Source organism: Dermacentor andersoni, chromosome 8 (genome assembly GCF_023375885.2).
Source record: "Dermacentor andersoni chromosome 8, qqDerAnde1_hic_scaffold, whole genome shotgun sequence".
Lineage (NCBI taxonomy): Eukaryota > Metazoa > Arthropoda > Arachnida > Ixodida > Ixodidae > Dermacentor > Dermacentor andersoni.
In genome coordinates, this window is record NC_092821.1 from 13,611,651 (window position 1) to 13,625,643 (window position 13,993).

General features: G+C 46.5%; 1 protein-coding gene across 2 annotated transcripts in view; it reads right to left on the bottom strand.

The window, feature by feature from the left end:
* Positions 1 to 8,732: 8,732 nt before the first annotated feature.
* LOC126526654 (protein 5NUC-like) overlaps positions 8,733 to 13,993 on the bottom strand; it is a 156,529-nt gene continuing 151,268 nt past the window's right edge. For both annotated transcript variants that reach the window (XM_050174521.3, XM_055068331.2), the window contains 2 exons: positions 12,500 to 12,697; positions 8,733 to 8,914 (listed from right to left, as the gene is read on the bottom strand). In XM_050174521.3, coding sequence (XP_050030478.1) covers positions 8,796 to 8,914; positions 12,500 to 12,697 — 317 coding nt within the window. In that variant the 3' untranslated portion in view covers positions 8,733 to 8,795. The remainder of the gene's footprint in view (positions 8,915 to 12,499; positions 12,698 to 13,993) is intronic.

Consider the following 13,993-nt stretch of genomic DNA (forward strand, 5'->3'; position numbering starts at 1 on the left):
AATATCTGATAGTTGCCCAACGAGTACTGCTAAACTAGCCTCACTCGACAAAGTTCGGCTGTTGAAGGTTCCCAGGGTCAGTTTCCATTGGCGGCCTGTCCGGTTACATAGATTGGTAGCACCCTCTGCTGCATTACTGGGGTCTGATGGCCATGAGCTAATTGTAGGAATCATCAGGGAGAGGTGGACAAATACTGCACTAGGGAGGCTAATTGCTGCTCTGGTGAGGGAGTGTCTTTGTTGAAGCTTAGTGGGCCTTCATAATTTGGTTGTACCGCGATTAGGGGCCCTATAACGTAAAACTATTCCAATGTGTTTTTATTCCAATCTCCTGACGTCAAATTTGCGTAACCGCCGACGCAAGCATCGGGCGGTCACCCACCGGGTTCTCTGAACAGACCAATCAAACGCGCTCCTCGTTCTTGGGAGGTCACTTTTGTTTCCTTGAAAAACGAAAAACATTGCCTACACTGAGCGGCTTGTCTTATCTTATTGGCTCACACGAGGCAAGAAGCACGCTCAAGTGATGAAGAGGGTGGTGCCGGCGTCTGCGATTGGTCCGCTTTCCCTTACTTAGCTTGCGGTGGCTCGTCGACAATCGCGGTGGCATGCAAAGGAAGCATAAGAATGACGCTAAAACGGATCCTCAGCAAAGGAGAGTTGGCAGAACGAGGTCGTAAACGGGTCGAAAGTGCTCGGAAATGTTACACGGCCATGTAGAAAGTTTTATCACACGCAACTCTTCGAGAGGTGCGAGTAGCCAGTGCCTGAGCGACCGGCGACAGCCATCTTTTTTTTTCTTTCGGAACGGAGCAGCCTGCGGCTATTCAAAAGAAAATTCAGTTTTGTTCGGCATATTAATGCATCTTTATCGCGTACACGTCACTTTGACGAGGTGAGTTTTTGCGGTTTTGTGACGTCGCGTGAGAGGCAGGTGAAGTGGGCGCAGCCCCAAAACCCTTGACCTATGGCCGAGGGCTATTGGCAAAGAGGCGTCGAATCAAAAATAACTTTTCTTTATGTTCAGTCAAATCATGCATAATCCGTGTGTACACATTATATCAGATGGGGAGCTATCGCGGTTTTCGTGACGTCGGGTGACAGACAGGTGAAAAGGGGGTGGTCGAAAAAGTTTTTGACCAATTGCGGAAGGCTGATTTCAAAATTGGAATAGAAAAGTTTGGAATAGTTGTACGTTATAGCGCACTAGTATAGCCCCACTCGCTCTCGGTATCTTTTGCCGCTGTAAGGCGTCATTTCAAGCACGCAGGTGTAGTGCACTGGAGAAGGTCGAAGTCAGGCACACCATCGTTAATAAAAAAAGAGGATTCGAACTTTCGATTATAGCAACCGAGCATTCGAGAAAGCCCTGTCATATAATCACGCAGGCCGCGAGGCCGAAAAGTACACCCCAGAGGGTCCTGAGTGTCAGCTCAGAGTGTCAATTCTCAGCGGTCCTAACATCGTGTTTCCAGAATCTCACGCACACATGTGGCCTTGAACGACAAGCGTCGACATGTCTTTTTAGCGAGACGTCGCCACGACGTGGTTCGAGAACACAGAAGCCACAATATCGACGTGGGACCTGTTCAGAAGCAGCTTCCTGCAGACATTCACAAACTTCGTACGCGAAGAACAAGCCCAAGCTCTACTGGAAACCTGAGTTCAGCTGCCCAATGAGACCATCCCGATTTTCAAGGAGGAGATGAGCCGTCTATTCCGCCACGCAGACACGTAAGTGTCCGAGGGGAAGAAATTCTGCCTACTCATGCGTTGTGTGAGGGATAAACTTTCCGCCAGAATGGTACGAAGCCCACAGAAAACCGTCGATTAGTTTCTTTGCGAGACCACCAGCACTGAGAAACCGCTCGATATGCGTGCAAGGCATATCGCCGACCGCTGACTGCAAACTACACCGACGTTCAAGCACTGGGCAGCGACGACCTGCGAGAGACCATCAGAGCGGTCGTCGCGAGGAACTGCAGAAGCTCTTTAAAAGGCCGCAATCTCTAGCGGCCTGAATCGCCGACTTCGTCAAAGAAAACGTTCAGCGATCGCTTAGAGTTCCTCAAGTGCAACCACAATCACCGCAGCCCCAGCCGGAAGCGATGACCTACGCCGCGGTCGCTTGCCGTCAAGGTCCCCCTACGCGACCATGCCAGGGCCCTGTAACGCCGAAATTCCGCCGTTTACCGCCGCCGCTGCCGCCAGCGCGTCCACCGCTCGCCCAGCGGTGCTACGCGAGGAAGACGGACATTTAGCACCCACCCCCCCTCCGCTCTGCTCTCACTGTGGAGAAGCCAGCCACATCTAACGCCGATGCCCACACCGCGACGTGGGACTGAGAAGGTTCGCTGTTAACGCAGTGCGCCTCAGGAAGCTGAACGCCCTCGTGATATTGCCGACTACCTCGTCGCTGCTCAGTGGAGCCCTCGATTTCGGCGTCAGCAGGCTGGTACTTGTCACCGCAGCAGCGTCCATACACTGGCCCAGCCCAGCGCCTGTCCGTAAGCCTATATCCAGATAACTGGAAGCAGCAACCGATGGAGGTGCGGTTGCTGTTCGTCAAACTGACGAAGATCCTCTGCCGACGACCAAGACGCCAAAAAGACTATATCGACAAAATTACGAAACACCACCATCTCCACGAAGCCGGGAAGCAAAGTATGCACCAGCCAAGGACCTGGCGACGCGACGTACCAGCCACACATCAACGCGACCCAGCCTTGAATCGATGCCAAGACCTCAGTGCAGCTCAACACAAAGAACAACTGACCTCTACGAAGCCGCAGGCCGATGAATTTGAGGAACTCAAACGATGCATAAGGTCGTCACGGGTACTTCCGCACTACAAGGACGCTGATACAGAAATCCACACTGACGCCAGTAGTCTAGGCTTCAGTGCCGTCCTAGACCATAGAAAAAAATGGACTATAATGGGGTGTAGCTTCCGCTAGCCGGTCGCTGTCATAAGCGGAAGGCAATTATTCTACCACCGAAAAGGAAGGCCTCGCCATTATTTCGGCCACATCAAAATTCCGCCCTTACCTGTCAGCGACCATTACGCGTTGCCTTGGCTAGAATATTTAAAGGTCCCTTCAGGACAGCTGGCGTGGTGGAGCCTCAGACTGCAAGGATATGACATCATTGTAATCTACAAGGCCGGACAAAAACACTGATGCCGACTGCCTGTCTCGCGCTCCCGTGGACCCACCTCCACAAGACGACAAAGACGACGACGCCTTCTTAGGTACACTGAGTGCAGGTGACTTTGCCCAGCAGCAGCGAGTGGACCCGGAGCTCAGCGGGTATTTAGGCACGTATTCCCTTCGTTTTCTTTCCGAAATGACATTCTGTTGAAGAAATTTTTGTTAGTGCGAGCAAACTACCTTATCGTTGTGCCCGCAGTGCTCCGGTCAGAACTCCTTCAAGTCCTGCACGATGATAACACAGTCAGGCCCCTTGGGCGTTCCCCGTACGCTCACAAGAATACAAGAGAATTGCTATTGGCCGCAGATGACCATCGACGTCGCCCGTTGCGTGAAGAGATGTTGACACTGCCAGCGACGCACGACACCAGCGACAAGACCGGCGGGATTAGTACAGCCGAACGAGCCTTCATGACGAGAATTTTAGAAAGTCTGGATGGATTTGTTGGGACCCTTTCCGACGCCACCATCTCGAAACAAGTGGATTGTTCTCGCCATCTTACCCGCTACACCGAAATCAAGACCTTGCCCAAAGATAGTGCAGGGTAAGTAGGTAATTTTTTATTTAGGACATCATGCTTTGACATGGTGCGCCAGAAGTCCTCATTACTGAAGGAACAACTGCTGTTACAGCAGAGCTTACGCAAGTTATCCTGCAGTATGGCCAGAGAAGTCACCGGAGGACCACTGCCTAGCTCCCGCAGTCGAATGGCCTAAAGGAACGACTGAACAAGACGCTCGCTAACATGTTAGCGATGTACGTCGACGTCGAACAAAAGACATCGAATACGGTGCTTCCATATGTCACCTTTGCTCACAATACGGCAGTGCAAGAAACAACACAGATCACGCCGTTAAAGCTGGTTTACGGAAGGAACCAGAAAACGAGTTTCGACGGCATGCCGCCGCACGTCATCGGCGAAGAAAATTTTGATGTCGCCGCCTATCTCTAGCGCGCCGAAGAAGCCCTACAGCTGCTTGTTTTTGATGCCTGCGCATGAAGAACTAGCAGAGGACCGGCAGACGGCACTACAATCTGCGACGACATTTCGTGGAATACGGACCCGGCGAACGTGTTCGCGTTTCGACTACGATACGCCGATGAGGACTCAGCGAGAAACTGTTTCGATGCTCTTTTGGACCCTACAAGATCATCCGACGTATTGGCGCACTCGACTATGAGGCCGTGCCAGACGATATTTTGCAATCAAAGCGGCACCACGCACGATGTGAAGTGGTCCACGTGGCACGGGTTAAGCCCTTTTACGCCTTCTGACGAACTTTATTTTGTTGTATCCTTGCTACGGGTCTATATGTTGTTCGCCTATGTGTTTGCAGCACCAGGATGATGCTTTTTAAGAGGGCGGTATCGACAGGTGCACTTGTTTATCTGTAATCGGGTGACCGCGTTTCCCTGTCTTGCAAATGTTATCGCTGAGTGCAAGACGCGCCTACATGATTGGAACTTACTGGAATGTTTTCGATTGTTCTATGTCTTGTCTGTTGCCGCGGAAGCTTGGGTGAGTTGATTTTATATGCGATGCGATTGTGTAGTTCTTTCTCGAAGACGCGCGTGCACCAGCAATTACTCTGGTAACGTCGATAGCTTACGTATAAAAGCCGACGTCCTTGACCGACAGATCAGGCTTTCGATGATCGCCGACTGCGTTCGCCGCTGCCGTGTTCCGTTTAGTGTAGCCTCTTGTTGAGGGCACAGGTTCACCCAATGAAATGCTAGTTTGACCATTCGCAGTTTTGCTGCTATCTCCATCGTCACTACTACGTGACAATATATACTGTTTACAGATGATCCCGCGGGCGCCACATGTTTCATCACGTGGTGACACGTCTATTGCTTGCCTAAGCTGCATCCGTTGCCTCACTGTTTACAGTGAATGTGGATGACGATGGTGCGGCTCAGAAAATCCCTTTTTCGGAGAATATCTTAGACAGTGACTGGGTGGATGACAGGAAGCTTTAGCCACAGCTGCAGAAGACATATCAGCGTTTTCATCCGTCATTACCATTTGTCCAAACGGGGCAAGGTGCGTATATACTGTGCTCAAAGCGGGGCTAGAAATGTATTCTACATTGTCCAAACTTTTTGATTACTAATTGAAATAGGATAAGTGTATTTTCCTTGGCACTCTTTATTTGTCAAACACTTTGAAGCAGCGGCTTGTCATTTTTCTGGCTCAGTACACTTCCTCGGTACGGTGCCTATCGGATTCCTTATTTTCTGCCTAATCACTCACGCGTGTACTCAGTTCCGGTAGATGGGTTCTTGCTGCGCACAAGGCTTGGAACGTATTTGACCTATACTTTGTAATCATCCTCATCATGATCAGCTTATATTAATGTCCACTGCAGGACGAATGCTTCTCCCAGTATTTATAGCCAATTAACCCTGTCGTGCGCAAGCTGATTCCATCTTTCTCTCGTAAATTTCCTAATATGATCAGCCCATCTAATTTTCTGCTGTCCTCTACTTCGCTACCCTTCCGTTGGCATGCATTGTGTAACTCTAATGGCCCATTGGTGATGGCTTGCAACAAAGACTTATATTATAGTTAGTCACTCGTTTACTCTGTTAACCATCACGAAACGTTCAGCTTGGAAGATGCTTGTTTTCAGTATAGCCGCCATCACCCATGCTTCGGCGCATTGGCTCAAGCTTGCGCCAATTAACTTATTCTTGATAATTTGGTGATATAGTTGGTATAAGGTTGTGTGTGAGTAAATGTGGATGTGTGCAGATAACGTGCGAGAAACTTCCTATGACAGTAATCGGCACTACTCTCTTTGCGACTGTGTAACGAGCGGTACTCACCTACGTTGCACGGTTGACGTTTTTTTTTCCTTTTAGTTTAATGGTACAACACTGGCGGATGAGGGCCTTTTAATCATCAGCAAAAAAATACGTGTATCGCGAAGGCCCAGCAACACAGGCAGTCCATATGTAGCAGCGGTCAGTGAATTTGATCGCACAGATTGATTCCAAGATAAATATACTTGGTAGCGAAGCTTCCATAGAAGCCCATACGTTCAAAACAAGGAGGTTCATCGGTGGTTCATGGGGCTTAGCGCCATCTGTATGTGGAGGGAACACTTCCCGCGGAAGGAAAAATAATGTGATGCCGTATCAGTTCAAAACAGAAGTGGCGTCATTTTGTTTTCGCAGGCGCGAAATGTGTTTTCTTGGCCTGCCTTTTGAGCTATACATTCAAATGCCCCGCCATTCCACTTGATTGGCGTTTCGTGCTTTCAGCGCGGAAAGCGATGGAGGAAAGGGCAGTCGAAATCGCACCCCTGCTCAGAACATGCTTTCTTTGGAGGCAGGCGAAAGCTTTAGGTGTAGAGTGCTGATCCTATCGCCGGATGCCAAGTCCGTCGGCCAGCGCAGTCGCACGAAAACAACTACACAATTATCTGGCGGTCGTAACTCACTACTTTTTACTGAACAGGTTAAGAAGCGATGAAGCTACCCGCGTCACCAAATTCAGACGCATTTCGACAAGCAAGAAAGCACAAACTGTGAGGGGGGCGTATTTCAACAGGTGAACTTTACGAGCGCGCCTTTCTGCCGATTTCAAGATGTGCATTGCATTTCAAGTGATAGTGGCGTCAAAGCCCCCTCTAACGGTGGGCGCTGAAAATAAATGCATTTATTATTAATAATAAAATGGAATAAACTTGTATTTTCGTAACTCATAACGAATGTATAAAATTGAGGAGGAATTTTATTTTCGTTGAATGAATCCAACTGTGTCTCGCTTGAAATAAAAAAAAAACTTCTTCTTTCCCAATCTTCGTTCCCTCCAAACGTAGTCGCGCTTCAATCGCTGCTCCTATAACAACCTTTGCTGATGTCGTTGACAATTTGTACTGAACCGCGTTTCTCCTGAAGTTTCGCGACCTATTTGGATCGACCTTGTTCATTCTATTCGTTTATATACCAGTCAATATTGTTGCACACCTGTACCATCTACCATTTTACATTTTGATGCGTGAATGAAGCGCAGCGCGCTAGCGAACACCCAGCTGCATTTCCGACAGCTGATCGCATACCAGCAGGGCAGAAGCTGTAATGATTTCGCATTCGTGGGCTTTCGTGAAGGCAGCTCGGGCAACGTGTGGCGAGGCCCATAAAGTGTCATCTGTGTGTCTGGGGTGCGATCGGAGACCGTTCGGTGCGTTCGTTCGGTTACCGGCGCGCATGATTGGGCTACTCCGTGTCGACGTCGCCCGCCTCGGGGCGCGGCCACGTTTTTGGCGACCTCAAAATTACGACACGGTCCTGTCCATCATCTTGCAACCGAGCATGTCGTCTGCTAGGCGCCGAACGCGACAGGAGTTGTGCAGTTTAGAGCGATCGTAAGCTCGTTACGAGACCGGCTTCGCCTGGCGCGTCTGGTAGATTCGATTGGATCCGAACAGCGGCTTCTGCGCGGAATGGCACGCTCGAATCCAATCCCCAGCTTAATTCTAGAAAATGGAGCTTGCGATGGAAACTTCAGTTGTTTCATTGGCGTTGCTTGAGGAGGAACGGGAGCAGTGGAGCTGCGAAACGCGTTTGAAAAAATTGCAGAACGCGAATTCCGGCGTCGCTTTCGTTTCTCTAAACAAATAGCGCGTTGGTTGTGCGGCGAACTTGACTCCATCACGAGCCCCAGCGAGCCACTGAATGTTGTTGTTGCCTCTTGAAAAGTGCGCCACTGTTCCCGTCGTTCCCTTTTTCTTCTTTTTTCTCGCTGTGCGCGACACCACCTACGGACGACGCGGAGAAACTGATAGTTATAAATTGTAGCACCCACACGTATTACTATTTCTAAACGTGTTTAAGCTTAAAAAAAAAACACATTTTTTTCGATAAAGATATTATTCATTGGAAGACGAGAAAAAATTTCGTTTTGTAGTGTACAGTCTGCAAAGAGACGAGAAACGAGTAAGTAAACTACCGGGGAGTTCACCATTGGCCCGCTGGCAGCTCTCTCCGTCCCATTCTCAGAAACTTTACATACTGCCACTTTGTAACGTTGCAACAACCGAACAAAACGCGTATCGAAGAAAGATCTCCGATCGCGCCCCAGATAACGCTTTATGAGCCTCGCCTTTCCTTTAGAGCAACCTCCTCTACGAAATAAGTCAATAGAAGAAGACAATGACGGTAAAAAAAAAGGTTGTAGATCGCTACAAAGTCGTGCCTTCTGACAGGACACATGACCTTTTTGAGTATGTGCCTCCGATTATTGTGTTACATGAATCATTGCACTTCCACTAGCAAGTGGAGGCCGCAGTATGGCCTTCTTTGTCATCGGTAATAAAGGTCGCTTCGTTATACCAATAAGCGCAGTTCCTGTAGGACAATGCAACATCGCTAAATAAAATTTGATGTTTATCAGGACGATTCATCACTGCTCCATTTTATTCCACATCATATCTGAATTAACATGTTAACATGGTGAAGAAACAGCGTCAACATCACACAGCTACTAAATAAGACTGCACAAAATAAGACACTACTTGAGTCAAAATTTTTATGTAGAAGAAAGGTACTTTTGATGTTCCAACTTCTTTTTTTTTGCGCTATGGTGAACCTACTCCTCTTTTCGGAAGGTTCAGCACGATGACTCTCTCCTCTTCAGGAGTCTTCACAGGAGACGTTTTGCTGAAGTACTTCGCAAATACATCTAACGCGCTGACACCTAAGAGAGACACAGACGGAAGCATCGGTTATTTTATCGTTGAATACGTCGATAAGAATACGTGTTTTAGAGTGGGAATGCTACTCTAACAGCATTACAGCATTATGTAGAACGAAATAAATTATGTGCGCCTACGTTTTTACTGTAGGTATTAGTAAGCTGTCGGCTAGCAAATAAAATTACATACGTCTACATGACAGGGAACAAAGTGGCGTGACAAAACTAGGGAATTCGCATTCTTAAAATTTGCAAGAATTTTATGCAAACAAGAGTAATCTAATATCTGTGTGAAAGGTCCTTGCCCTCGATTGGACACCAGCAAAGCATCATCACCATCGCCAAAAGATGATGATGATAGTACTCGTAATTATAATAATAATAACAGTAATATTAATAAACATATTGGTTTATTTGTGGCAGAATGTTTGAATGAACCCTACAATGCATAGCTGGTGCAATCGGCGCAAAACGCTTGTTTCAAGTAAATGAGGTTAAAGGTAACATCAAACCGCCTGATTGCATTTCACTCTCCTCGTACTGCACATCGCAGCAAACAGTACACAGGTTATTTCTGGTACAGGATACATGTATGTATGTATGTATGTATGTATGTATGTATGTATGTATGTATGTATGTATGTATGTATGTATGTATGTATGTATGTATGTATGTATGTATGTATGTATGTATGTATGTATGTATGTATGTATGTATGTATGTATGTATGTATGTAACAGATGCAGACAAAGCCGGCAATATCATTACTAATATAGATGGATAGTTCATGTGGCTGAGGAGTCTTAGAAAGATTTAAAAGTACCAGTGGCACCCACGGCGATAATCGAAGAGAGAATAGCTTAGAGGAATTTGAAATCCCACAAGTAACGCCAGAAGAAGTAAAGGAATCTTTAGGAGCTATGCAAGGGCAGAAGGCAGCTGTGGAGGATCAGGTTGTTGAAGAATGGTGGGCAGAGTGTTCTAGAAAAACTGGCCACCCTGTATACGCAATGCCTCATGACTACGAGCGTACTGGAATCTTGGAAGAATGCCAACATACTCCTAATCCATAAGAAAGGGGACGCCAAAGACTTGAAAAACTATAGACCGATCAGCTTGCTATCCGTTACCGACAAAGTATTTACTAAGGTAATCGCAAATAGAATCTGGAACACCTTAGACTTCTGTAACTAAATCACCAGGCAGGATTCCGTAAAGGCTACTCAACAATAGACCATATTCACACTATCAGTCAGGTGATAGAGAAATGTGCGGAATATAACCAACCCTTATATATAGCTTCATTGACTACGACAAAGCGTTTGATTCAGTCGAAACCTCAGCAGTCATGGAGGCATTACGGAATCAGGGTGTAGACGACCTGTATGTAAAAATACTGAAAGATAGCTATAGCGGCTCCCCAACCACCGTAGTCCTCCATAAAAAAAGCAACAAAATTCCAATAAAGAAAGACGTCAGGCAGGGAGATACGATCTCTGCAATGCTATTGACAGCGTGTTTACAGGAGGTATTCAGAGATCTGGATTGGGAAGAATTGGGGATAAGAGTTAATGGAGAATACCTTAGTAACTTGCGATTCGCTGATGATATTGCCGTGCTTAGTAACCCAGGGGACAAACTGCAATGCATGATCACTGACCTGGAGAGGCAAAGCAGAAGGGTGGGTCTAAAGATAATCTGCAGAAAACTAAAGTAATGTTTAACAGTCGCGGAAGAGAACAGCAGTTTGCGATAGGTTGCGAGGCACTGGAAGTGGTAAGGGAATACATATACTTAGGGCAGGTACTGACCGCGGATCCGGATCATGAGACTGAAATAATCAGAAGAATAAGAATGGGCTGGAGCGCGTTTGGCAGGCATTCTTAGATCATGAACAGCAGGTTGCCATTATCCCTCAAGAGAAAAGTGTATAACAGCTGTGTCTTACCAGTACTCACCTATGGGGCAGAAACCTGGAGGCTTACGAAAAGGGTTCTACTTAAATTGAGGACGACGCAACGAGCTATGGAAAGAAGAATGATGAGCGTAACGTTAAGGGATAAGAAAAGAGCAGATTGGGTGAGGGAAGAAACACGAGTTAATGACATCTTAGTTGAAATCAAGAAAAAGAAATGGCCATGGGCTGGAGATTTAATGAGGAGGGAAGATAACCAATGGTCATTAAGGGTTACGGACTGGATTCCAAGGGAAGGGAAGCGTAGCTGACGGCGGCAGAAAGTAGGTGGGCTGATGAGGTCAAGACGTTTGCAGGGACAACATGGCCACAATCAGTTCATGACCGGGGTGATTGGAGAAGTATGGAAGAGGCCTCTGCCCTGCAGTGGCCGTAACCAGGCTGATGATGTATGTATGTATGTATGTATGTATGTATGTATGTATGTATGTATGTATGTATGTATGTATGTATTATCAAATATTTAACATAATGCATAAAGCAATTTTTCCTGTGCCAAGTTCAGTGTGACGTGTAAACGTGAGACATTTTGGCATAGAAGGATTCGTATTATGTGGTGGAGGTTATATTTATAGGCTGCTTCTTATTCTTTGTATTTGAAAATAAAATTTATGTTGTTTCAGAGGAAAACGCGCAATAGGTAGATGGTCACAAGGACTTGCTGTGCGTTTGCAGAGTCGTGCGCATTGGACACACTGACCGAATGGTGTTTAAAGGTCTACGAAAATTCAGATATCCATGCATGTCCCGAAATTATGGTCAATAAAAAAATAATCTTGTCAAAGACATTTCTGAAAGAAACCTAATTTAAAGTATAGGTCATGTTTATTATTCTGCGAACAGTTTGATACTCGGGCCGTGGCTACACCCGTCACTGGCACAAAAAGCGATTCGTGCACAAGTAAACTACATGAAGTGCACCGGCTTAAGATACCGCTTATAGTGTCCCTTTGCATCATCCTATGTGCACTCAGTGCTCACTCTCTCCCTCCTTTCCTCTTTCTATTCCCTCTATCCCTTACCCCCAGTGGAGGGTAGCAAATCGCGCGCTCGCCTTTTGTTGACCTCCCGACCTTTCCTGTCCCTGCTCCTTCTCACTCTCGAGACAAGGAATAAGGTTTTCATGGATTCTTAGGAGTACTTTCGTTTCTGGCATAATGCAGAAAGGTCACTTTTAATGATTGAAAATCGTGGCAATATTTACGCATGATTTGCACAAGTACACACCATAGAAAGCAGATGCGCCTTTCCAGACGGGTTACGGCTAGAAGCATTCGTTGCCCTAAGAGATTTTTATTACCCGTACGGTAGCAGTTAGTCAGCCTATGAATGTTTTATTTCTTTATTGGCTTATATTCGCTTTTATATTATAGGTTAATGTATACATCAAACAATGAAAACAAAGGCAGACTACTGCGGTGGAATGGTCAGAGCATCTGGCTCTCTAAGAATGTGGTCTAATTTAGAACACTATCAGGAGACAGACATATCCAGTTCTTTTTCTGAAAGCATATTCCTTCAGGGCCACGGGGTATACATTTCTTGTTGAAGAACCTTCTAGTGAAGCCACACAATGCCTATGGCCATGCAACCAACAAAAATGTCGGCTTACCTTCCGTGCGCTTAGCAACACCTGAACCGAACTTGAATCCATCACCTCCGTTCGCGATGAATGAAGTCGTCACGATGCTGTACATCTGGTCTTTCCTAACCGGTTTGTACACCGGTACGCTACAATTGGCGCACAATACCTTCAGTGATGCAACTCGTCGACCATTTGGCTGCCGGAAGTCGTACACAACGTGTGCACCTAAAAAATAACAAAAAAACATAAACTCAGTGTCCTGCTTACTACTGATTTTTTCTTTCATTAACTACGTTTGCCGAGTGCAACTGCGCGATCTCGGCAGTAGAAATATTATAATCCTGCGCCACCAGGTGTTTGCTTGGAGTTGCAAATCATGTCTATGGCTGGAGCTATTAAACGTTTCTTATATTTTTGGAATATTGAAATATGAACCTGGCAACGTTTAACGCTAGAACGTTATCTAGTGAGGCGAGTCTAGCAGTGCTATTGGAGGAATTAGAGGGCAGTAAATGGGATATAATAGGGCTCAGTGAAGTTAGGAGGCCAAAAGAAGCATATACAGTGCTAAAAAGCGGGCACGTCCTGTGCTACCGGGGCTTAGCAGAGAGACGAGAACTAGGAGTCGGATTCCTTATTAATAAGAACATAGCTGGTAACATACAGGAATTTTATAGCATTAACGAGAGGGTGGCATGTCTTGTTGTGAAACTTCATAAGAGAGTACAAAATGAACGTTGTACAGGTCTACGCCCCTACATCTAGTCATGATGACCAGGAAGTCGAAAGCTTCTATGAAGACGTGGAATCGGCGATGGGTAAAGTCAAAACAAAATACAGTATACTGCTGGGCGATTTCAATGACAGGGTAGGCAAGAAGCGGGCCGGAGACAAGTCAGTGGGGGAATATGGCATAGGCTCTAGGAATAGCAGAGGAGAGTTATTAGTAGAGTTTGCAGAACAGAATAATATGCGGATAATGAATACCTTTTTCCGCAAGCGGGTTAGCCGAAAGTGGACGTGGAGGAGCCCCAATGGTGAGACTAGAAATGAAACCGACTTCATACTCTGCGCGAACCCTGGCATCATACAAGATGTAGACGTGCTCGGCAAGGTGCGCTGCAGTGACCATAGGATGGTAAGAACTCGAATTAGCCTTGACTTAAGGAGGGAACGGAAGAAACTGGTACATAAGAAGCCAATCAATGAGTTAGCGGTAAGAGGGAAACTAGAGGAATTCCGGATCAAGCTACAGAACAGGTATTCGGCTTTAACCCAGGAAGAGGACCATGGTGTTGAAGCAATGAACGACAATCTTATGGGCATCATTAAGGAGTGCGCAATAGAAGTCGGTGGTAACGCCGCTAAACAGGAAACCAGTAAGCTATGGCAGGAGACGAAAGATCTGATCAATAAACGCCAATGTATGAAAGCCTCTAACCCCACAGCTAGAATAGAACTGGCAGAACTTTCTAAGTTAATCAACAAGCGTAAGACAGCGGACATAAGGAACTATAATAT